The sequence below is a fragment of the Carassius carassius genome, chromosome 42 (assembly GCF_963082965.1).
Source record: "Carassius carassius chromosome 42, fCarCar2.1, whole genome shotgun sequence".
NCBI classification, from domain to species: Eukaryota; Metazoa; Chordata; class Actinopteri; order Cypriniformes; family Cyprinidae; genus Carassius; species Carassius carassius.
Genome location: NC_081796.1, coordinates 20,728,431 through 20,754,806, shown reverse-complemented (window position 1 = coordinate 20,754,806; position 26,376 = coordinate 20,728,431). Strand labels below are relative to the sequence as shown.

At 36.6% G+C, this 26,376-nt stretch overlaps 1 protein-coding gene across 1 annotated transcript in view; it reads left to right on the top strand.

The window, feature by feature from the left end:
- The first annotated feature begins 21,894 nt into the window (after positions 1-21,894).
- LOC132124144 (heparan-sulfate 6-O-sulfotransferase 1-B-like) overlaps positions 21,895-26,376 on the top strand; it is a 60,845-nt gene continuing 56,363 nt past the window's right edge. The window contains exon 1 of the mRNA XM_059535001.1: positions 21,895-22,735. Within this exon, the coding sequence (XP_059390984.1) occupies positions 22,224-22,735 (512 nt within the window). The 5' untranslated portion in view covers positions 21,895-22,223. The remainder of the gene's footprint in view (positions 22,736-26,376) is intronic.

Sequence of the window (26,376 nt, the reverse complement as noted above, 5' to 3'; positions counted from 1 at the left end):
CTGAGGCTGATCTGACAAGTCTCTGTGGACCAAGGTGTATAGATCACTTCCAGCTGAAAATGTCACTTTCAGCTGAACATTGCTCTGTTTTTTTTTTCTCATTAGGGTCTCATTCACTGTCTGTGCTCATGTATAAGTTGGGTTGCATAAAATGTTTTGGTGTGTGTGGGGTAGTTAAAATTACATTAACTAAATATTTTATAATAATAATTTATAATAATAAGTAATTTATTAATTTTATTATATTAAAGTTAACAATTTTTTTATTATATATATATATATATATATATATATTTATATTATTATTATTATTTTTTTCAAATTTTCTTTTATTTCAAGTAGTTTCTCATTTTTATTTACACACATGCAATAATTGTACTAACTAAAACTTTAACTAAAATTAAAGTGAAATCAGAAAATATAAAATCTATTTCAAAATATTAACAAAAACTATAAACCCAGTAAAACACAGAAACCTATCATTAATAATAATGAAAATAATTTAACAAATGTATAAATTAAATTAAATTAAATTAAATTAAATTAAATTAAACTAAATTAAATTAAATTAAATTAAATTAAATTAAATTAAACAGTCAGAATCAATAAATATGAAGTTACAGTTTTGAAATAAAAAGTCACAGGTGGACAACCCACAGACCTGACTGTACCTCGGTCCCAAACAGCTTCATTTTCATTCACGAAAAATGAAACCTAGCATCTATCCTGACTAAGATCCATAGCAAGCCTTTAAGTCGGTCCAAGTTCTAACTGGTCTTTCCTTGAAACCTAAAATTGAATTTGCCACAATTTGTGCTCAGAAGTTGAATGGGACAATCTTTGCACACTAATAAATTAGAAACATGCTGATCAAAGAGAAAGAAAACCAGATAAATCGACAGAGAGGGAAACGGGGTGTTGTAATTCCGTCTCTATTTGCAGATCCCAAACTTTTTCTTCTGGTGTTGTTTGTCTGATGTAGTGGCCACAATTGCTAGTTTTTTCTTTCTCCCCAGTAGCTGTTTCCATCTTAAAATACCCTTTTCCTCTTTTATATTTCTTAGAATAATTGAGGTGAGACTATTTGTGAGAGTGCATAGAATAGAAAGATATCAATTTATTTTGAAGAAAGAGCCACATGTCTTTCCGAAGTTCAACAGTGTGAAGAATAGAACCACTAATGAAAATGGTCTATTTCTCTCAGTGGGAGCCATTCTGGCACTGTCGCCTGAGATATGACTCACTTTTGGCAGAGGGTATGGAAACAGATAAAAGACAGGGTGTCTGCAGCAGCTGTGCAGGATTTTGGATGTTTGCGGCGTTTCTTGTATGCCCAGAAAAGTACGGGCAACAAAACACACCCTCCGCTGTGAGGCAGAAGGTCACACACAGGAGGAGGCAGAACTGTGTGAAATGCAAACGTCGTCTCTACCTTTCTCTCCACCAGTGCTCACGCCTCTAACGGCGCAACCAATTAACAGGAGAGTAAGGTGTGAGGACTGCTGTGTTGACAAAGCGTTCTCATTCCCCTGTGAGTTGTGTGGCTCCCAGATCGCCGCCGTTCCGTGTTTTCTCACTTAGGCCTATGTGTTTCCTGAGGCAGTGCCTCGTTTCCTCACCCAACTGCACAGACTCCCTTTATTTGTAGTGAGCACTGGAGTCATTAAAATGAAGGTGACCCAGTATTTGCATACACAGTGGTGCAGCTAGTATATGGATGTAAAGGGATGACAGGTCCGTTTGGTGGTGTACCCTATTTTATTAACTCCTTAGCGGATTTAGTAAGCAAAACCACTGTAAATTACATTATATTTTCAGTGATGATTCTGTATTCAAACCCCTTTTGAATCTTTAATTTGAATAGAAAAAACAGAAGCGTTTTTTCAATTATAGACTACTCTCTCTGTAGCCCTTACGAAAATAAAAATTTAACCATGGTTTTGTTTCAAATAAAATCAAATAAAAACATGGTTAATATAGTTAAACCATGATAACCACTATTTACTAATAAAATAATTACGTTTTTGTAAGGAACCCTTAACTGGACTGCTATTTTCCTCCTGGTCGGCAGGTGGCGTCTCTCACCAGACTCCTGCTGAACACTACCACTCATTATGCCTGATGCGTCACACCTGTATCTTGCCCTATTTAAGTGTGTTTGTGCCATGCCTTATTGTTCAGTCTTGAGCCTATGTTACCTGTTGCAAGCGAAGTCTGTTAAAGTTTAAGTCTTTGGACCCTTGTGTCTGTTTTTCTTTGTACTGTTTTTTTGGAAGCTCGGCTTCTGTTGTTTTGTTGCACCTTTAATTAGTAAAGATTGTCTTTTGTTGAAGATCCACGACTCCTTGCTGTTTTATCATCCATGCTCTTGAATTCATTTATTGGTGAGTTAGCTCAATCCATTAACTCAGACCTGAGTTCAATCCCCACCATGAACAGCCATGTTACAGTTTTTTTTAAGGGAGATTACATTGTTTCACCAGTAGTTGGCGACTTTTCATTAAATGTTTAGCGATTCTTTTACAAACATTGATTCATTCAGAATTTAAACAAGTGGTGATTCACTGTATCATTCACTCAGCTGATTCATTCAAAACACTGATTCATTCTGCAACAAAACAAGGAGTGAGCAAATCAATCAACTAATTTGTTTTAAAACACTGACCCTGTGTCTCGATGTTCATACTATCCATCCTAAATAGTATGTGAGATTAAAATAAGTGTATCCCAAAGCATAGTATGCTGAAAAGAGTATGCCAGAAGTCTCTAGATGGTCTATTTCGGTAGATTTTTGAAGTTTGGATCTACTGTATGCACACACTAATGGCTAATATTTCCCACAATACATTGTACTTTGGTGAGGGATTCAGTTCAGTATTACAAACACCAATAAAAAGCGTTAAAAAACTACAAACAACATTTAACCTGGTAAAAATATTTATTTAAAGTTATTTGTGTTATATTTTAATTTAGAGGATGTTAAAGGTGCCAAGATGACTGACATGCCAGTTTACAGTTTCAGGCTGTGAATAACTATGCGTCAGAGCGGGTCGTTAAAGACACAGTTGTATGATGTAATAGAATGTCTCAAAGCTTGCGTACTCTTCTACTACACACTCAAAAGTGTGTACTTTTTGTCCACCAAAAGAGTACATACTTCAAGTGCCTATAAGTAGGCCCATTGGGACGCAGCACGATACATTTAGGAATTAAATAAATGGCCATCTTTAGGAGTGAGTCATTGAGTCATTCACTCAAATGATTCATTCAAAACCACTGATTCATTCAGGATTGAAACAGCAATAATCTTTGTTGGTGATTCTCTTTTGGCTTCGTTTGGATCTGTTTTGTATTTGGAGCAGAAATGGACAATATTGTTTCTAAAATGTGAGTTACTCAATATTAACTTCTTATTTATTGAAGTTTTGTATCAAATCGATATTACACTTGCAATAATGTAAATGAGCTTGCATGGTTACATAACCTGTCTGTATTGTTCTTTGGACATGTGCTTTCATTAATGAAACCAAAGAAGACTGTGCTATTCATTTTTTGATTGAATGGACATAAAATTTTGGCCTCTTGTGCAATAAAATCCCATTGACATAAAAAATAAAGATCTCAAGCAATATCTACTGACAAGATATTCATAAGGAGGGACTCTTTCGACCAGTAAGCAGCTGTCATTAACACCCTAGCAACAACCCAGAACACCCTAGCAACATGTCTCTGAGTTGTGCATGATTAATCACTCAGATTTTCTTCAGAAAGGTATCACACGCAGTCTCAGTTGTCATTTAAGTTGCATTGTCTGAATGATACATTGATAATAATGCTTGTATTGTCTTCACATGTCCTCATATACATTCATTAAGCACTACAAGTAGTTATCTTTATATTTATTTTTCTTCAATATTCTCAGCTGATTTAATCTTGTTCTGCTTGTTGATTTCGAATGAAGGAAATTACCTGTGCTTGTTTTGTCTTTGTGTATGAATTCAACTTTGTTTCCACTCAGCAGATCTGCATGGAGAGAAAGGGAGCTAAATCGCTGATTAAGAGGCATATGTAAAGACAAGCATCTATTTTCTGAACTAATGCCAGGCAGGAGAGGAAATAGAATTGCAATTGTATAAATGCTGTCTTTCATTTTCCTCTGTAAAGTAAGAGGGGAGCTCACTGTGCCAAAATGAAATGTGATTTATGTTGAGTCTTGAAACACTGGTTGTCTCTGAGGAGCTCACTCTTTCCAGAAGTAAACAATCAGATGCCCTTAATGAGCATAAATTGCACTGTTGTTTCTTCAAGGTCAGACGTTTACATGAGAAATTGTTCAGGGAACATAGTTATTTCATTCCCATTGCTTGGTGTGAAATAAATCAGCTCTCCCCATGCATAACCCCTACCAATTTGATGGTGGGATTAAAAAAAAAAATCTAAGGGGTTATTATGTAAGCATGCAGAAATCTTGCTAAGATGAAAAGTCATATATCTTAAATTCCACCTATGGCAAATCGGTAAAGGAAAACTCTGTATGCTCAAAGTTCGAATGTGTCAGATATGACCGTAATTATTTCTATAAATATGGTTAAGTGATAGCGGCACGGTCAGACCACACAGCTTGTGCCCAATCTCTATTTTACTATTATTTACCATCCTGCTACTTCCCACAGCTGTATTTTTTATCTGCAATTTAAATTTTACCACTATTAACCAAATAACTCAAACCTGAGAGCAATTACTTACCATTACACAAGGTTTTACTTAAACCACCTAATTTTTCACCTGAGGCTGCAGGCAATAATTTTATGATATTATACAAAAAGAGATAATGAAATTTTGAACTGTCACACAAGAACTCTGATTGATTTTCTGAGATGTTTTACGCATGAATTGTTCCCTGCAGAGATATAAAAACAATGATGCTTTGCATTTCACTCATGCATATCCATCAATCCACTCTTAAATGAGAGAATGATTGCATGTTTATCTGTTGAAGACTTTTGGCTGCTCCCCAGTGTGTAGTTCTGGTTTAGTTTGAAAACACTCACTCACATTGGCTTGCATTTCCCCATTAAGTTCCAAGACAAACCTGTGGTCGTAACCAAAGAACAAACACAGTTGGAAAATAATAATAACCAGACTGAAATAGTTGATGACCACTGAGCGCGGAATGAGAACATGCCGCCTTTGCATTCCAACTCAGAACATATGTTTTGAAAACCAATCACTTGAACTTTAGATTGTTGCTGGATCACAATTATGTTTTCAAGTACCTTTTAGCACTGGTTTTAAGGGAGAACTTGAGGAATAGTCGTTGAATGGCATTTCAAAAGATGATCGTAATGTATGCTGTTTGTTTTTTTCCTTTAATTTTTAAATAACATCCAGTTTTTTATTTTTATCTGAAGTCTCTAAAGATGTTGAAAAACATGGATTTACATCCAAAGCTTCGAACATGAAAACTATCCTCAGCATGCAATTCAAAGTAGGCCTGTGTGATGACACTTTTTCAGGTTAAAATACATTTTCAAAATCAACTCATGATCAAAAATGTGCTATTTTGATTTGTTAATTTGAAAGTTTTGATTTGTGAATTTGCAGGTCTAGGAGATTTATATCATAACCAGCATTGATGAAATGATAGAATAAACAGATTAAAGTAAATATTATTAATTATTAGGGGTGTAATGGTACGTGAAACTGTTGATGCTGCATTTTACACTTTGGAAAAGTTATATATATATATATTTTAAATATGAGCAGGCCTACAAGCTGGGATTGGTAATGCTTCACTGTAATCATAGTAATTTATTTATATTTTTCATTATATTTTATTATTTGATATTGGTTTGAGACAGAGTATTTTATTTAGTGGAGACTTTGCAGCAGTATTTTATTTCTTATTTTTTATATATATATATATTTTTTTTTAAAAAGTGTAAACAAATTGTTAAAAAAAGTTTTTAGTAATAAACAACCTGCAGTTTAATGTTTGCATTTCTTTCCCTTACTGTACCGAAAATGAACTGAACCGTGACTTTAAAACCGAGGTATGCACCGAACCGTGATTTTTGCGCACTGTTACACCCCTATTAATTATTATTAAGTCATTAGCTAACTGAAAGCATAATTCGGAGCATAATTCATTAATGTATTATCAATTAAATGAGGGCTCTATGACTTTATGATTTCTTACATCAGAAACCCACAACCTGCTGTAAGTCCTCTTGAATACTGTCTATTCAGAATGTAATGTTAGCTGACAGATGATTTACAGTCATGGGCTGTAGAGTGTTGTTGACTTCATGGCAGTCAATAGCAGGCAGATGCAGGTTTGTTTATTATAGTTGACTAATGTTGAATCTGACATGAGAGCAGCTATTTGGCCTGAAAGAGATGCAATGAAATCCAAGGGTGGTGACTTAAATGCCCTTTTAAAATGTCTGATACTGGTCACAGCGAAGAGTCACGAATACGCTAAGGGCATAAGTGTAGCTGAAAAACTCAGTTATATGTAAGCTAAATTTATTAAGAATATGTGACATGACACTCTAAACATGGTCATTTTCTTACCTAAATAATTTTTTGGACCATCATAGATAGTGCAAATGCTGTCTCAGATTGTAGCTCTAAATACTTTTGGGATACCTAATTTTTATAAAAATTTGAGACAATATCATGTATCCTTCATAAAACAATCCCACAATGAATTGCTATATATATAAAAAAAAAATATATATATATATATATATATATATATATATATATATATATATATATATATATTATATTTATTTATTTATTTATTTATTTATTTTTATATATATATATATATATATATATATATATATATATAATTTCAACCAATGTTTGTGTGTTCTTCACTATCGGTCAAAAGTTTCAAATAATTAATTTCTTTCTTAAGGTTTTCAAAGGCATCTCTTATGATCACAAAGGCTGTTAATTTATCAAAAATACAGTAAAATGGTAAAATTGTGAAATATCACATTTTAAAAGAACCGTTTTATATTTTTAGACATTTTTGCTGCTTTAGTAACTACAAGAGCTTGAGTTATATGTGTAGTACAGCAGCAATGCATTAGCAGTATTTCTTATCTCATTTGAAGAAATAATGGTGATGTGGCATAGTGGTTTAAGATTTGGGTTGATGACCAAATCGTTTTGGGTTTGAACCCCACACTCTTCCAGGAAGACTTTTCTTATATAATGTGGACTGACACTTGCATCTGCTTTGCATGTGATTTTTTGTGTGGTGCTATTTTATTTTATTTTATTTTATTTTATTCATGCCTATTTGTCCTGTTTTAAGTGTAAGTTATTTTATTCTGGTCTTTATTTAGTTAACTATGCTTTCCAGCCCTTATCTATATAAGGTTTATATATATATATATATATATATATATATATATATATATATATATAGAGAGAGAGCGAGAGCGAGAGCGAGAGCGAGAGAGAGAGAGAGAGAGAGAGAGAGAGAGAGAGAGTGTGTCCAGGTACACCACTCTGCAGTGATGTTTCAACCTTCAGTTGGCTTTTCTGGACTGACCGTGTGATTGTAATCAATTGAAGGAATCCCACTTTGACGCTCTGCATCTTTCACTCTGTGATTTTACCAGTACTATACTCTGAGGATGAAAGTAAGGCCTTGCTCTTCTGACCTCTTTCATAAAATCAGTGTCCCAGTTGGCTGAGAGCTCTCGTGAGTCACGCCATTCAGATTCATATTTCTCCATGCAGAATAATAAATTTTTCCTGTCTTATTCTCTGCATAGGGGTCAGTTTTAAAGGTGATACAGCACATGAGCTGTTTAGCCATGAGCACAGAGAATAAGACAAAGAAAAAAGTAAACTAAAAAAAGAAAATAATTGTATAATGATGTCTGCAGATGGTCCGATGATCGGCAGTATTTCCAGAGAATTTTCTTCTTTATAATGGTATATTTAAGCATGTACATGAATTGTTTAACCTTGTTCTTAACCATATTTTCACCTGTGTGTTATTTAAATGAAGGACTGTCATAGGATTCACAATTTAAATGCCCCCCAATCCCTCTCCCGTCTCCTTCAAGGTCCTTGTGGCTGTCCACAGCTGTTAATTAAGCTGGTTTGTGCTTCATAATGTCAACCCTGAAAGCCCTTATATTACAACAATATGTCTTTCCCAAGGAGACCACCTCCAACTGCCCCTTTGACAGGGTCATGACCCCACCTAAATTTTGTAGAGTCACTAATTAGGGCAACCTCCCATGTGTCCGCACTGGAGAAATGAAGTTTTAATGAATGTGGCATAGCCAAACTTGTTCTGTGAAAACCAAGGGCTTTTTAATGCTGTGAATGGCATTTCTCTGGCCTTTGAAAATATATATGGAACAGCTCAAACGTGACTATGCTGCTAATTTATTGATAGAAAACACTGAATGTCCTGATATACATAGCTAAAATGTTTGGGATAAAATTAGAAACATCATACATCATCGAAATTCTGTTTCCCAAAAAATGAGCATGTTTGTCTGTTTCATATTTTCCTGATAATCAGAATTATACCCTGAATAGAGTGTTTAAACCACACACTCAGATTAAAAATCCCCAAATCATTTTGCTGTAGAGGGTTCTTAAGTAGGCTATATGTTTCTTTGGAGATTTAAAAAGATTGTGTTTCAAAGGTTCTTCAGATCCACATATTGGTTTCTAAGGGCTTTAAACAGGTCAAATCATGGAAAATCACATTTTTAAAGGTTGAAAGAGTACTGTGTACATCACATACACATACACACTCACATCAACAACACCCATTCAGAGTTTAGCAACTGCACCCATCAGTCTCATTGAAGTAATTGTAGTATGTACTGTATTTATGTATATTTGTATGTATTTGTCTGCCTGCCTCTGTGCTGTCTCTCTCTCTATCTGCCTGTTCATCTGTCTATCCGTCCATTCATTGTTGAGCAAGATATTTCACTTTTGGGAAAATCAAGCTACTAATGTAGTAGTTATAGTCTCTGCATGTAGAGATGTGATAGCAAAAAGTATTTTAACATTACAAAAATACACACCTTCAGCATTAAGCGCTTTGTTTAAGTGGTTTTAGTCTCTCCAATATCTGAATCAGCTCATACAGTATGTAAGTGAGTTTCAGGCATTAAACTTTACATAAAGAGAAACTTGAAGTTAAATATAGTACCTCAAGAATGAGTGCATTATAGTGGAGTGTGTGGAAAGGTGAACGCCCCGTTTGTCCCAGTTTGGTCAGCTTGCCTCTGGGCATTTCTGACTGGGCTGGCGTGCACAGTAGGACTTCAGAAGACTGTGTATGACTCTCTCCACCCACTCGGTGACTCCTGCTCATGCACCCGGGCTGATTAATCTCTATTTCCACTGCAGTGAGTGGAGGAGTGTAGAGGGGATATCACATGCTCTCACTTATTCCCTGCATTAATACAGTGGGTGTGGGTCACCTCGCTGAGGAGTCTGTAGACGCTTTCTTTATCTCTCCATTCTTAGCCCACGTTCTGAATCAGCTTTCAGGACTACAGAGGCTCCTCTCTTCAAGCAACTTTTGTTTCTGCTGAATTTTATAAATAGACCTCAAACACACCACTGGATAGGATGGGAGATTTAGTGTTATTTGTACAGGTTTATGACTTCCCTGGTCTTACATGTCACTCAATTGATTTAGCTGCTCTTAAATGGCCTTTGAGATTTTGCCATTTTTCTTCCACGGATTTCAGAGGTTTTTAGCTGGACCTCAAGGAGGTTGAATGTTTTGTGTCCTTTATTTTCCATACTGCATGTAGGGAAGAAGAATCACAAATGAGGTATTATACATGCCTGTGCTAGCAATAAGATGAAATAGAGAGCATTGCATTATAGCACTTCACTGTCACTGCATGTCAGCAAATGTCAAATTTGATAAGAAACATCTGAGGTCGAGTAGGTACTTTTGATTTTGTAGTTGATGTAGGCATCTCAGATTGGATCAAATTATTTTTATTTTTATATAAATGTATGTGGCAGGTTGCATGACAAGATACACAATCTGTCAGCCTGTAATGCCATCCTGCTAATTCACTGAAGAAGTCTAACATTAAATGACATGGTTAACACTAGAAATAAAAGTCCCATCAATTACCAATAACTATGATCCCCTTTTCCAACCAGCACTACTAATTAAATTTTTTAAATGAATTACATTTTTATTCATTTCTATTTTTTTACTGACTTTAATTAAATGACATAAATTTGTGCTAAAATGAACCTGTGTAACCAGAATAACCAGAATAACTGCATATTATCCAGCATACTGTTTCTACTTTCCCTTTGTTTCTTACACACTCTCTCTTTCTCCTTATATTCTTATTACTGTATCTGCTTCTTTTTACAGTGCCACAGAAATGTAGCTTTAGCCCTGGAGGCAAACTACTGGTGCAGGAGATTTTGACATAATCAGCACAATAAAATATGCCTTGTTAAAGATGATGAAATCGAATATTCTGGCCAGACGGATAGCAATGATTTCTTTAAAAGCAGCACAGTATGCATGAACTGAACTCCAGTAAAGTTACATAACAGCATCCTACATTACAGTAGATAATTCTCCCCCATGTATCTGAACACCCTTACTGTTGCTTCAGTCTCAGTTCTTCTTAATTCAAATTTATGTGGGATTTTGTTCTCAATATGCAAATTGTGGCACTCAAAACTAAACGGTTTTTCTTTTTTTTTTTAACATTCCAACCATCCTGATACAACAACATTGGCTCAACCAATAGTTTGTGTTTAAGGGCATGCCTTTCTCTTTGACTGACAAATGCCTATGGCTTAAGTTCTTTGTTCTAAACTGTTATCTATGTTATGTTATGCCGGCTTCCGTCTGCCATGTTTCCAAGTATAGGCCCTAAAAACAAACACACTTTTGCACATACTCTCACCGCTGACTCATGGGTGGGCTTCAGAGGGGCCCAGATATGCAGATGTACACTGCCAGATGAGCATCACTGTTCCACTTACTTCCACATCTTCTTTCGTCTTTGCTTTCACTCCATCCCCCTCTCTGTCCCTTCTATTACCGTTCTCTCCTTTTCCTTCTCAGCAGCTCTGGTCTCTACCATTCTTACATCGTAATCAGAAAACACTTCTTTGCAGCCCCTTGAATGTACCATTTAATTAACCCTGCAATTATTGCATCTGGAGCTTATTAACATATCAAATGAGCAACCACTGGGATGCAAAAGGGAACTGGGGCTTTTTGGGAGGCATTGATTACCTTTTCAATGCACAGCTTGCTTTAGTATGACTCATTGTGTTTAAAGCAGCCTGTTCATTTTCTCCCATGCAAATGTGTTGTAGCACATTTTCTCAGCTCATTAGTTTGAGGTTCACGTCAGCAGCGTGCAGAGATGGAGTTGGTGGATGTGATGCACATCTTTCTGCAAGTTTGCTGGGTTGGTTTAATATTTGGATAAGTTCTTTTTTGCTGATTATGCCGAGGTTGATCAGCTCAGGGAGATCGGTCTCAGTTCATTGTGGCTCGGCAGGTTGGACGTTTCTGTCTTTAACATGTCAGGCAAACCCTGTGATCTGTTTGTTCTGAGCTGTCAGGTGCTTGTCATGTCAGGGACTTATAAAGATACTGTAACACTTGTTAAGAAGGGCATCTCTCTGTGAGAAGATCAGCTCTGTAATTAAGCTGCGTGTTGTGATGTTTGAAAAAAATAATATCAGTTTCCACAAAAATATTAAGCAGCACTGAAACTCAAACAACTGTTTCAGCATCTATTATAATAAGAAATGTTTCTTGAGCAGTAAATCAGCATCTATAAGAAAGATTTCTGAAGAATCATGTGACACTGAAGACTGTAGTTAGGGCTGCTGAAAATTAATCTTGCCTTTACAGGGATAAGTTAGATTTTCAAATATGTATATGTATAAAATAGAAAACAGTTTTTTTATTGTTATAAAATTTACATTTATTTATTTTTAGGGTACATAAATGTTGGCAATGAAATTCGATTAGACTAGATTTAGCGAGACAAAAATGTATTCCAAAAATGCTTAATATGTAATTTTCACCATGGTCACTATTTTTATTGAAGTCAGTACATCATTTGAGATGTAGTCAAAATCCAACAGTTATTACAAAATGAATTGTTAGCATTTTAGTGTGTACATTTATATGATCCAAACTTTGGTCAGTTGTGTATTTCATTGCTGTAAAAGAGCACTAGATTTCAGATCTGTTCTGTTGAATAACCGCACATGTTTGTCTTTGACCTCCATTGTTGTTCTTTGCATCCACGGCTTAGCACAGATGGTTTTAATTGTGATTTTGCAGGCATGATTAGTTCTGCCCTTAGAAAGACAACAAGGAGCATATGGAGAGACTTGTAGGAGTGGAGAGGGATACCAGGTGCTGGGGTTCAATGATGGAGACTTTTGTTAACCTGTGGGCAACCAATAAAGGCAAAGGCATACCTTGATGAGAAGTTTTATCACAAGATTCCTTGGCCTACAAGGACAGAAGGAGAGAGAGTGAAGGGTGAAGTAGTGAAAGAAAGCAATTATTTCTGGGAGAGGACCCCTTCGGAGCCTGGTGAACATATATAAGATCTCACATATGGAGAGAGGTCTGATTGGCCATGAGCTGATGAGGAAACCTGCATAGGTGAGTTTCTATCAATCTCACAACCCTCAGAGTGTCAGAGACGAACTACAGGTCATTAGAGACACTTCACCGTCTTTTCACGTGACACAAATAACATCTGTCTGGGAGCAAAAAACTTTTCACAGAGTAACAGCATTTACAGTCCTCTATAGTTTCCATTAGAAAGGCAATTCTCTAGGCTTTTTAGGGTTCACAGGGGTCAGTATTATATAGTATGTACAGTGTCCTATCTTTCCGGCTGTGTTTCTGTGGTTCCGTCTGTCCATCTTTCTGTGTGTCTGTCTGTCATATCTGTTAAATTTATTTTATTAATGGACTTTTTGTGCCTTTTATTTAGAGAAGACAGTGGAGAGATTACAGGAAAGTATTGGGGTGGAGAGAAGGAAGTGGGATAAGCAAAGAACCTTGAGGCAAGATTTGAACTCTGGTCATTGTGAGCACAGTTGCACTATACTGTGTCAACACATTAACCACGAGGGTATCATTAACCAACATATTGGTTAAATTTCAATTAGTTTTAGAGTTTTCTAAGTACTTTGGTACTTTTTTTTCAAATCTTCCTTAACATATGCAAACCAGTAAATGCATTTCTTAAAACAATTCGTATAAGCAGCAGCACAAAATGGATCACCTGCAAAAGCCTGCACATTGCTCAAAATCTTTAGTTCATTTCAAATATAAATAGTTATGTCAGTAAGCACATCGATACCATCAGAATGACTAATCCTGGTGTCATTGTACACAAACAAGACTAACAATTCTTATCCATGTTATCAGTATAACAATGTACTCTGTCAATATTTCCTTTTGTAAACGGTGGCAACTTTTTTAATGTCAATGATTGGATAAATTACTGTATATGGATACTGGATTGCACATATGTGGGATACTGGCTGCAAGACACTGGACAAGATTTACATTTATGCATTTACTTTTGGTCTGTCAGTAAATGCCAGTACAATGTCACTGCGAAACAGAAAAGTACTGTATATACAAAATGGAATGTCGAATCTTTCCCCTTCATTAGCAAAAGTCAAGATTCAACTGAGACCAATTTATCAATTCAAGACAAAAATATCTGATAAAATATCTTTTCCTTCCCTTCGCCTCTCTATTAATGTGCTTGGACACTCTGTGAAGAGCCAGCCTCTTTTACAATGACATTTTGTGTCTTGGCCTCCTTGTGCAAGGTGTCAATGGTCGTCTAGAAATAGAAATGTGTTGAAAAACTATGACCACTGCTTCAAACATTTTGCATTTAATGACTTACATAATCAGATGGCAATTTGTTCAAAAGAATGAAAATTGTTTTTATAGTGTGCACTAGTGACTAGATAGTGTGTAGATTGATTGAGTAGTTTGGAGTACTTCAGATGTAATCTGGAAAATACCAAGTGCCTTAAAAAACTGTCAAGTGGAATAAGAGAAAGTATTTTAACATCATTATTAAACACTACATTAAATAAAGAAATAAAAGAATGTGCTTTAGTAAGAGCCTAGAAGAACAAAAATGAAAGCATTTAAGTGCTCTGGTGTCAAACAAGGCGTCTGGAAACATTTTTGCCATTTCCAGTCTACTTTTGTGTGAGTGTTTGTAGGTGCATGTTATTTCATTATCTCTGAATGTGTGCTGTTCGAGGTCATGATGGAAAGTATGAATTTAACAACTCTTTGCTTTCACGGCATGCTCGACAAGCCACCTTGTCTATGGGAGGCATGTGGATTTGTCTAATCTAATTTTGCTTTGCAGCTGCCTCGCTCTCTGACATCAGCCCTTTGTGCTTCAAAGGCGAACCCACAGAAACTGAAATATGGAAGGAGTTATTTTGCTACAATTAATCCATGGCCCCAAGCAAATTCATAATTTTCACACTACTGATACGCTGGAGCCAGTGTCTTTGCACTTACTGCCTTTTATAGCTTTTTGAAACGTTCCAGTGCTCAGGCACGCTGAGTCAGAGGAGACATACATTCTCATTTGTCAATTTAAATGACCAAACTAATCATGCTGGGGAACATCATGGAACATTTGTAACCCTATAGTGACAATAAAAGTCCATTAAATAGAGAAAGTCTCATATTGCTAAAGTGCTATGGTCAGATCCGTTGTTGGATTGGTTGCAAACAATGTGAACTTAATGTCTCAACCGCAAAACAGGGTTCAAATTCCACACGTGCATTGCTTATATATTGCAAGTTACCCCGAAATGGACCATTTAAAGTCTGGTTAATGATCAAACATGTTTAACTATTAATACACCATATATTTCTGTCATTCTTTGAAGACAAAGCGTCCACTATACTCTTTTTTTTTTTCATTCTTCACTAGGGGTAAAAAGAGCATATGTGAAGTATATGAGGGTCTTAACTTATTCAGCTTCACTGTCTCATTCATGTGAATTATATCATGTACTACTTTGCCTTTGACATACTTAAATGTAAAATGCAAATGAATAAATAAAATGTACACGATCCGAAAACATTTCAGAAAAAAAAATGATGTACTTGTATAAAATAATAGTTTTTGTGCCAACATTTTGAGCAGTGCTTTAAGTGGCCCAAAAGACGTGCCGGTACTCTATTATAGCCTATATATATATATATATATATATATATATATATATATATATATATATATATATATATATATATATATATATATATGGGGGGGGGGGGGTAAAGGGGGTGTCTGCGGTCTTGGGTGACGGGATAGGAGGCTTATGATATTAGGCCTAGTCCACACGGACACGGGTATTTTTATAACCGGAGTTTTTCCTCCTGCGCTTAAAAAAAAAAGCCCCTAAATTTAGCCCCTAAAATGAGAATTTTACCAAGGCAACCCTGCTAAAAAACGTATATTTTAACCCCGGGAAGCAATTTTTATCGGGGAACCACCGCGAAGCGCGATTGGGCTAGTTTTGGACTAGTATTGAGAAGCAACTGGGCAGGATTTGTTGTAAAAACCTGGTAACCCTGATCCGAACGCACGTGCTGGAGATATACTTCTAATTACAGGAGGTCTTTACTGATGAGATGTGCATGAGAATCGCATTCGATTTTTTGCACATCCCTACTTCGTAGCCTATAATAAAAGATAGTGAATTTCAAACCTTAACTAAACACATTTTTATTCAAAGATCAACCGTCTGTCGTTACTCTTTAGTCTGCCACAAGAAACAACATTAAAATCATGAACTCAAATGTCAAAAAAAAAAAAAACAATGACTGTTTTTACAGTGCGTAAATCAGACCTTTCTGTAACGCTAACACCAATGAGTTTAAACTTATTTTTTGTACACAGTGCCGCCAACTGTCAATCACTCACAGTGCAGAAACTTGGGCTCTCTTCATCAAGTTTTAAAACAAAAAGGGGACAAAAAGGTCGTATTGTCTTTGTGCATATAGATTAATTAGATAAATGAATATGTAAATTCGTGCCTAGCCGCCAACGGTATTTTTTTAGAACTTAGAAAAAAGATGCTGCAGCCAATGAGAGGCCGGTGGGGGCTGGTTGCAGGACGATTCAACCTCCGCAGACAGTTTTTAATGTTTATCAGACAACAACTACTCAAGATTTTGCTTTAGTATAATTTTCGGGACGTCTGGTCACCCTACCTGAAAGAGCTACTGCATTACTTCATTAGCTTGCGTCTGACCTGCAACGATATCATTCAGGTTTGGTGCAGTGTCAGCCAGCGAGTCATCTGATTCTGACCGTGTTGTTTTAGTACTCAGAGTCTGAAGCCAGGAGAGCATAATAAGTGTTGTTCACTGTATTTGAAGTTTTACCGAGCCGAGTGTGTGCGTTTTACACACTCTCTCCGACCACGTTGAGTTGTTGACACTGACAGCGGCAAAAGCGACGCATGCGCTTTTCACTTGTAAAACTCAAGGGTGTATGGGTAATGTAGTCTCTGCTCTCGGGGGGACAAATTAGGAAGCTTGCATTGTGAAGGGCGCTCTGAAAAGCGGCAGTGCAGGCAAAAGATTAAAACCTCTATTAAAACAGATGTCCAAATGAGTGTACCGGTACGCTAAAGCACGTTCTGGGCGCACGGAGAGGTGGTGGTACACTTAAGAGCTATATTTGGAAGTGGCGGTACTGAGTACCGGTACGTACCGGCCCACTTAAAGCACTGATTTTGAGAACATTATTAAAGATCAAATAACTTTGTTAATGTATGCTCTGTTAATGTTACTGGAAGAACATTTGTTCATAACTTTGAGAAAACCTTGCTGAAAACTTTCAGACAAAGTTCTGACAACATTTCCTGATCTCTGGGTAGTCACTTTGGTAATAATTTAATATAGCAAAAAAAAAAATACATACTCTGAAGACATGTACACATTCTCACAGTCAGTACAAGGGTGCAGATGCAATATAACAGGAAGTGCTTCCTGTTCTGTGAAACAGTAGATGTTCCGTGCTCAGCTGCATTCAAGAGATCTGCTTCTGTTTTAAAAAAAAAAGAGTCCTGAATGCATGTACACTACATCAGTATATCCTTCAGACCTTTCACTTGCATGGGCATCACTTTGTATTAAAAAAGCAGACACAACTTGGCTCATAATTATTAATTTGGTTGTGCAAAAAAATGTAAATATGAACTTCTGCTGCTTTAATAAATAATACTGACTATGGAAACAAAACTCAGAAACTTAAGAAACAATAATTATTCTTCTGTGTAGAATTAAAAACCATGGTCTGAAACTGCAGTTTTATCTTCCGTCAGGGAAAACTTCTGTAAATGTGGACTAAATACTACACGGCATGCTGTGATAAGTTATGCAGAGCAAAATGTGGTGTTTGATGACAAAACATCCCAACAGCAGCAGTGAAACACGCAAGGCACACTTTGCAGATGTGCTCTAAAAATGTGAAATATTTCCTCTTTTAATCCAATAAATGCAAACCATCTGCATTACCAAAGAGGCGTAATGATTACAAAAAAGTACAAAAGCCACACCAAACATATCGCATTTTTCCATTTAATATGCTGTATGCCTGTTTTTTCCGTAATGATCATGACTGGTTTGGGTCAGACTCTACGATCACTGGTCAATAAGAAAAATAATTAGATGCATTTTAACATTAAGTTGGGTTACTGTGTCCTTGCTCATTATAGGAACTTGAACCACTTTCTTGCTTCAATGCTTTCACCCCTTAAGGCAAATAACAAGGTTAAAGCCAGGGACACTCAGACAATGTTCTGAGCAAGGCCAAGTCAGACGCCATGCATTACACGAACAATTGCAATTGTTAATCTCATGTCCTTCTTAAAAAACATTTAATTATATGAGCTCCTAAGCTCTCATGTTCAGATGCTCAATGGTTTTTGTTAAATTAAAAGAGCTACCTGAATAGTAGAATATACATCCCTAAACTACATACAGAAATAACTTCATTGTGTACGTATTAGAAAAGGGGAGGGGGAAAAGGAAATATAATCTTCACTTTACAGGAGTCCAGATGAGCTGAAGCCACTGGACATCAGTCGTCTATAATGGAAACTCAATTAACTGCTATATTCTGTCTGGAGATTGAAGGTAAATGTAGTTTGCACAATCAGTATTAGTCATTGTCTTTCAGGATACAGGCCGTATTCACAAATCAGGTTACTGTGGCCAATGACTTCCTATTGGTCATGTGAATAGAATGTGATAGTGAAATTGACGTGACATTCAGCCGGTGTACGGTGACCCATACATATATATATATATATATATATATATATATATATATATATATATATATACATAGAATTCGGGCTCTGCATTTAACCCATCCAAAGTGCACACACCCGGAGCAGGGGGCAGCCATTTATGCTGCGGCACCCGGGTAGTAAATACTAGAGTAAATACTTTTCATATGCCCATCCCAAACTTGTCCTATGTATGCTGGAGCCTTATGTGAAATGCATATAAATATAAATAAGTGCAATACACTCACTATGTGTATTATTTAATATATTATTACACTTTATGTACAATGATGAAGGATGTCACTTTTTTTGGTTTAAGATAGTGTTTATTTTAATTATAATAATAATAAATATAATAATTATTTCTGGAGTTTGGTGGTGCTAGCGGCACAGGATTTGAAAACATTACTGCAAACATTAATAACCTTGGAGTATACAGGTGCTGGCCATATAATTAGAATATCATCAAAAAGTTGATTTATTTAACTAATTCCATTCAAAAAGTGAAACTTGTATATTATATTCATTCATTACACACAGACTGATATATTTCAAATGTTAATTTCTTTTAATTTTGATGATTATAACTGACAACTAAGGAAAATCCCAAATTCAGTATCTCAGAAAATGTGAATATTACTTAAGACCAATATAAAGAAAGAATTTTTTGAAATCTTGGTTAACTGAAAAGTATAAACGTGAAAAGTATGAGCATGTACAGCACTCAGTACTTAGCTGGGGCTCCTTTTGCCTGAATTACTTCAGCAATGCGGCGTGGCATGTAGTCGATCAGTCTGTGGCTCTGCTCAGGTGTTATGAGAGCCCAGGTTGCTCTGATAGTGGCCTTCAGCTCTTCTGCATTCTTGGGTCTGGCATATTGCATCTTCCTCTTCATAATACCCCATAGATTTTCTATGGGGTTAAGGTCAGGAGAGTTTGCTGGCCAATTAAGGACAGGGATACCATGGTCCTTATACCAGGTACTGGTAGCTTTGGCACTGTGTGCAGGTGCCAAGTCCTGTTGGAAAATTAAATCTGCATCTCCATAAAGTTGGTCAGCAGCAGGTAGCATGAAGGGCTCTAAAACTTCCTGACATACAGCTGCGTTGACCTTGGACCTCAGAAAACACAGTGAACCAACACCAGCAGATGACATGGCACCCAAAACCATCACTGACTGCGGAAACTTTACACTGGACCTCAAGCAACATGGATTGTGTGCCTCTCCTCTCTTCCTCCAGACTCTGGGACCCTGATTTCCATAGGAAATGCAAAATTTACTTTCATCAGAGAACATAACTTTGGACCCACTCAGCAGCAGTCCAGTTCTTTTTGTCTTTAGATGCTTCTGATGCTGTCTGTTGTTCTAGAGTGGCTTGACACAAGGATACTGCATACGTCTGTGTGTAGTGGTTCTTGAAACACTGACTCCAGCTGCAGTTTTTAACATTTTTTAATGGGTTTTGTTCCACAAAATTCACAATCAATATCTTTTCCTTCCCTTCGCCTCTCTATTAATGTGCTTGGACACAGAGCTCTGTGAAGAGCCAGCCTCTTTTGCAATTACCTTTTGTGTCTTGCCCTCCTTGTGCAAGGTGTCAATGGTCGTCTTTTGGACAAGTGTCAAGTCAGCAGTCTTCCCCATGATTGTGTAGCCTACAGAACTAGACTGAGAGACCATTTGAAGGCCTTTGCAGGTGTTTTGAGTTAATTAGCTGATTAGAGTGTGGCACCAGTCTTCAATATTGAACCATTTCACAATATTCTAATTTTCTGAGATACTGAATTTGTGATTTTCCTTAGTTGTCAGTTATAATCATCAAAATTAAAAGAAATAAGCATTTGAAATATATCCGTCTGTGTGTAATGAATGAATATAATATACAAGTTTCACTTTTGGAATGGAATTAGTGAAATAAATCAACTTTTTGATGATATTCTAATTATATGACCAGCACCTGTATGTTTGCTGATAGTAGGCTTTTAAAAACAAAATCATATTCTTTTTTGCATGATTTAACAATATAAAATGCTTTGATGATTCCGCTGCATGATATCATTTCATTTATTTGCTAATGGACTCTCTCCAGAGATAAATAAAGAGATAAATAAAAAAATAAAAACACAGCTGATTGCTTCATTGAAGTGACAAAAGTGTATTGTCAGCAAATATGCCTGGGATCAAGCAATCTATTTCAGTCGAGCTGACATAAACATAGAATTTTACATGGGTATGTAGTCAGGTGAACTGCACTGTGAGGCTGACACTAAAGGTGCATTTAAAGGTCATATTATCATTAGTATTTGAGCTAAAAGGGGTTGAGGTCAGGCTTCCTACTGAAATTTTAGACTGACGAATGGATATGGAACATGTGTAAATGACTATGGGGAAAACTGAAGGCAAAGCAGATTTCAATGGAACATCACTCAGAAACTGTACAGGGTCTACGTGGGTTCGTTCACAGTCACAACAGCCACATTTAACATGAAATAAGCTTACTTCTAAGTCTTATTGTCCCTGATAGTGGGTTCTGAAATGGAACATTTAAGACCTAAATATATTGCTTTACTTGCATTAAGGCTTAAATTCAAAAGCCTTAGTGGTTGAAAAATCCTTTGTGTCACAAATCATCCATGTCCATCCATCACTACTGCTTCTGCTTTTAGATCTACTTTGAAAATAAAGCTTAAATGGGCAGAATAAGACATTCATATGGAGGAATTTTACATGCCATTGTCAGGCCTCGTTCTCTTCTGTGTCGCCCCCTGTCAGTTCTGTGTGGAGTCGCGGAACAACTCAAAATCTCTTCAATTACTACAGGTTTGATGTTTTGGTTCTCGTTCGAAATTGCTTTATGCTCCGTGCAACGGCATAAAGCTAATTAATTATTTTCAAGTTACTAGTGCAAGTCCACTATAAAACATGACGAAACACAATAAACTTTAAACGAAAATACTATTTATATTAAATGTCTTTTTCAAAGAAAATTATTATGATCTAGACCTTTATTTATTTGTATCTCTTGCCTGACACACACACACACACACACACACACACACACACACACACACACACATATACAGTAGGCTATAGAGATGAATAAAATATATAAAAACTAAAGGTCTATATGATAAGTTAGTATAAAAAGACATTTAATACAATTTGTAATTATATTTCAGATAGTAATGTGTGTCTTTTTAATAACTAAATCAAATAAAAGTTAAATAAAAAATTTAAAAAGTTAGGCTAATTCTGTAAATGCAGTAGCCTATTTTGTTTACACAGTATAAATTGGTCTTTATATATAAAATAGGGCCCCTTGAAAGCTATCTACATATTTGAGGATCTTTGGCATTAAAATCTGAAAACATGTCTGTTAATAAAATAGTCCACGACCAAAGGCTTCCTCAAAAAAAAAAAAAAAAAAACTGCAAGCGAGAACAACAAACTGAATTATCTTCATAGTTACGAGCATGAGGTTGATGTGTGTGTGTGTGTGTCTGTGTGTTGGGGGGAAAGTGGGTGTCGCTGTGTAGAATAATTATACGAGACAAGGGAGGTATTTTCTGACGGGTGGCTTGGCTTCACTCAACAACTCGAGGTTTGAGGACTGCTCTGCCTTCATCTGCAAGGGTCCCGTGAACGGATTCGAACTGGATTTTAGACAGGTAGCACCGGTTGAAATGTGGATAGGCTATAATGTATCCAAACACAAAATGTCTCCAGATTCTGAACTCTTAAGTGGACCTATGATCTGCCTCCGGAGAGACGAGAAGGGTGCAAGCCACCACAGAAGCACCACGGACTGTTGTTGTCTGAGAAATGATAACAAATGAACGACACGGAAAGGAACATGGTTGAAAGGACCAGTAAATTTCTGTTGATCGTCGTCGGATCAGTCTTCTTCATGCTGATTTTGTACCAGTACGTGGCGCCCGGGGTGATAAACTTCGGCTCCCCGCACGGGTATGAAGAGGACATGACCATTTTCCCCACTCCGGACCCGCACTATGTGAAAAAGTACTACTTCCCTATTAAAGATCTCGAGCGCAAAATAGATTTTGAAATCAAGGGGGAGGACGTGATTGTGTTTCTCCACATCCAAAAGACCGGCGGGACGACCTTCGGGAGGCATCTAGTCCAAAATGTTCGACTTGAGCTTCCTTGTGATTGTAGACCGGGCCAGAAGAAGTGTACTTGCTACCGTCCGAACCGAAAGGAGACCTGGCTGTTCTCTCGCTTCTCCACCGGCTGGAGTTGCGGCTTGCATGCGGACTGGACCGAGCTCACCAACTGCGTTCCGGGAGTTCTCAACAAGAAAGAAAGCAAGTCGAATAAAACGAGGTGAGTTTGCTTGTTTCACCCTGCAAGTGCTGTAACGTTAGTCGCAAGGTTTTCGAAACATTCAGTGTCGCCGGGAGTTTAAATAGCCTAACGTTACCTCTCAGAGATTTGGCGTAGTAAGGGAGATTTGCAAAAAGTCTCAGATATTGGGATTGGCTTTGCCTATATTGATACTATTACGGTTTTAAACAATTTTTCTGTGTAAAATCTCCTCAGTACATTTTCAGTTGTGCTTAAACTGTAGACTCTGTGCATTATTCTCGCTAGAAAACCGTTCAAGTCGTTGTTTTCTCAGTCAAGATTACTGTATCAGTTTCAGGAAGGAAAATATACTTGAATCGGATACAGTGTTATTGAAATAAAATGCGATTCGGTTAGGCAATGTAATTATTATTATAATTCTTTTTCATTTACTGCTTCATGGCGGGATGGGGTTTCCGCTTTAATTTAACTGAAGTTATGCTGTAAAAGTCCAAAGGGTCATTCTACGATTTTCCATTTTGTAAAGGGGAGTTTCTTTTGTTTTTTTTAATCATTTTCATCAGACATGTAGCTATGTCTTGATTTATAGCTAGAGTTCTTTAGCCATTAGTCTTGAGTTCAAGGTAGTGGCACTGCAAGGCGTTTGCTAGAAATATTTACACATTCTGATGTTTGTACAAATGTCCATTTTTCAATAATCAGTTGTTAACTGTGTGAAATCATGGTAAAAGGGCTGGCTTTTTAAGACCGTTCAGCCAACTCATCTGACATTTGTCTTTAAAGTGTCCACTTCCAGAAGGGTTGATGATGTTATTATGAGAGATTTGTTTGTAATTATTTATAGAATAATACATCATTATTAAAAGTTGTCACTTTTATGTAGTCCTCTTATTTTGACCTGTGGTTATACTTAATTGTTTCATCCCTTCGGGTTTGAAATTGTCCTTACAAAAATTAATATGTTAACCATAATTTTCTATAATGTCAAAGTTGCTGCAATATAATATAACTCTGTCCCTCTCTCATTGAGTATTTTTCTTTCTTTTTCTTTTTCTTTTTTTTTTGGATGACTGTGGTACCACAATTGACTGTAGTTATATTTTGGTAGAAACGGATTATTTTTCTTTTGGATGCACGGCTTGAACCTACAACCTTTCAGTTCTTAGCTTGGAGCTTTAACCACCATGCTATATCACCCCTTTTCTACCCTGTGCGCCATTTCTCTGAGTTGAGCACAAAATAAAGTGCCTTGATTATGTTTATTGTCACAAGAACTAGAAAACCAAAGCAGTTGCAGTTCATACACAAGGAAGCTCTCCAGCTGTGTAACCAGTCAGACACGCAACAGGGTGTGTTTTAGCAGGCCTGCAGGGAGAGCTGAAATAACATGTTGATATCTTCCTATTCTGGACAACTTAGACTTCTTTCAAGACTTCTTTGTGCATTTGAAAATCACTGGCCCTAAATGTGATAATGGATACTGTTACTCATGTTTCAGAGTTACTAAGTGCAAGGAAAAGGGCATCCTAGAACTTGCCTTGGCTTTCACTTTCCCAGGTGGTTTTCTATGGACTTTTCTGACTCTGCCGGGGGAACTTTGTGGAATGCCTGTGCATTCCAATGTACTTTTTAGCAAATGGCCAATTAACCTCTTAAACCTCGAACTCACAACCTGATCATTCATGATGGTGATGATGGTGATTGTACAAATGTGCACTTTTCAGTAAAAACTTTCTACATCCACAGGCATTGCAACCGTTAAATAGCCACATTCTGTCAACTGTACACTTGGTTGATGAAAATTGGGATTTTCATGGGTGGTTATGTCCAATCTCTGAGAAAGAGGGTTTAAAAGCTGGTCCAACTAGCGTAATAGGTACCCTGCTGGCTGAGTGCATCACACTTGCCTTGACACAGGCCTAAGTGACTCGCACAACCAAGAGAACTGTCAGTTTTTACTGCCTGAGCTCAACAGCCCCACACCATCAGCCACACTTACACTTAGGGCTGCAAAAAGGTGGAACATTTCCAGTAAATTATGGAAACAAAACAAAGTTGATGCAAGGGTTGCTTCTATACAGTGTTTTGGATGGTTGTCCAAGTCAAAAGTAGTGGTTGACCGATATTTTTTGACACCCAATGCCGATATCTTTGAAAGCAGGGGGCTGATAGCTGATATAAAGCCGATGTAATTTCCTAAAATTATTATTTTAATTAATATTTGAGAAATTAGAAATCTTTTAATAATTGATTAAAAATCTAAAAAATAAACATACTTTAGATGACAAAATATTTTTTTACAAATAAATATTTCATAAAAATATAATTAAAACGCAAGTAAACTCTGTTATCAACAGGGCACTCAGTATTCTGGAAATTTTGTGCATTGGGAATCATATTGTTCAAATAAAGCCAGGATAACACTCATTTTACATACAGTGCACAGTGAAAATGACATGAATATGACAGCGGGCAAATGCATAAAGCGCAGCATAATTTTAAATCATGAGTTAAAAGTTTAATGCATTCAATTCACACGGACCGATCGTCACGCAGAGAACACGCGATCATGCTGGATAAAAATGCTCACGTGACACGTCACAAGATATCACAGCTGGATTATCTATCTCATTCAAAGATTTGTTTAAATTATATAAATGCGTATTTGCTTTCTGCTGATGGCAAACGAGAAAGTATTATAATATTTGCCTTTCTATTACTAATAATATAAAAGCAATCATTTATAATACTTTTTGTAGACTTAATTACTTGTTTTAACTGTTCTATCTGATTATTAGACCGACTTCTATCCGTATTAGACAGAACTGTTAACGACAACAGCGAACAAGAGAGAGAATGTGAGCTGTGTGCACTCAGGCGTTGCCTTTCTCAATGGCTTCAAAATAAAAGTCCTGCTTCAAACACATCGGCCAAGCAGAAAAACATATCGGCCAATGCTGATATTAGAAAAATGCCAAATATCGGCCGAAATAATATAGGCCTTGGGGATATATTGGTCGACCACTTGTCAAAAGAGCACATCTGTTGGCCTTTGACATTCTGTTTGTGCTTTGATTAAATTTATTTATTTACTTTCTTTATTCACTCATTCTATTGTAGTTCCAAGGGAATTTCAAAGGTGAATAGTGATCAACAAACCAAACTTAGTTGGTCATCGGTCATGTTAATAGCACAATCCGTGAACACTGCAACTTTAATACTCAGCATTTTGAAGAGGATTAGTGTTAGTTTTCACCTAAGCACACAACTATTGACCGCTTTAAGTCGAGTCTGTCTGTAGCTTCTGGCAACAGAGTGTTTACATTGTCTGCATATTTTGAGAGTTGCTTATCTTAATGATTATGCAGGACTGCAGTTAAAAAGCCCGTGAAAGCATCCATAAACCTTGCCATTATCAGATAATTAGATTGTTGTGTAGCAGATCTGACTCGAATCAAACAAATGAAAGAGTTGATCAGGACTGTGGTTGAAACATGAGCCAAATTCCTCAGGAAGGCAAACGGAGGTCATAAATCAGTCCTAGTACCACAAGTCAGAAACAAGTTAACCAACCAACCAACTCTTTCACAAAACAGCTTTCAACATTAACACCATTAGAACAATTATTGACAATTTCAATTCGGAGAAGAGATTGTCAA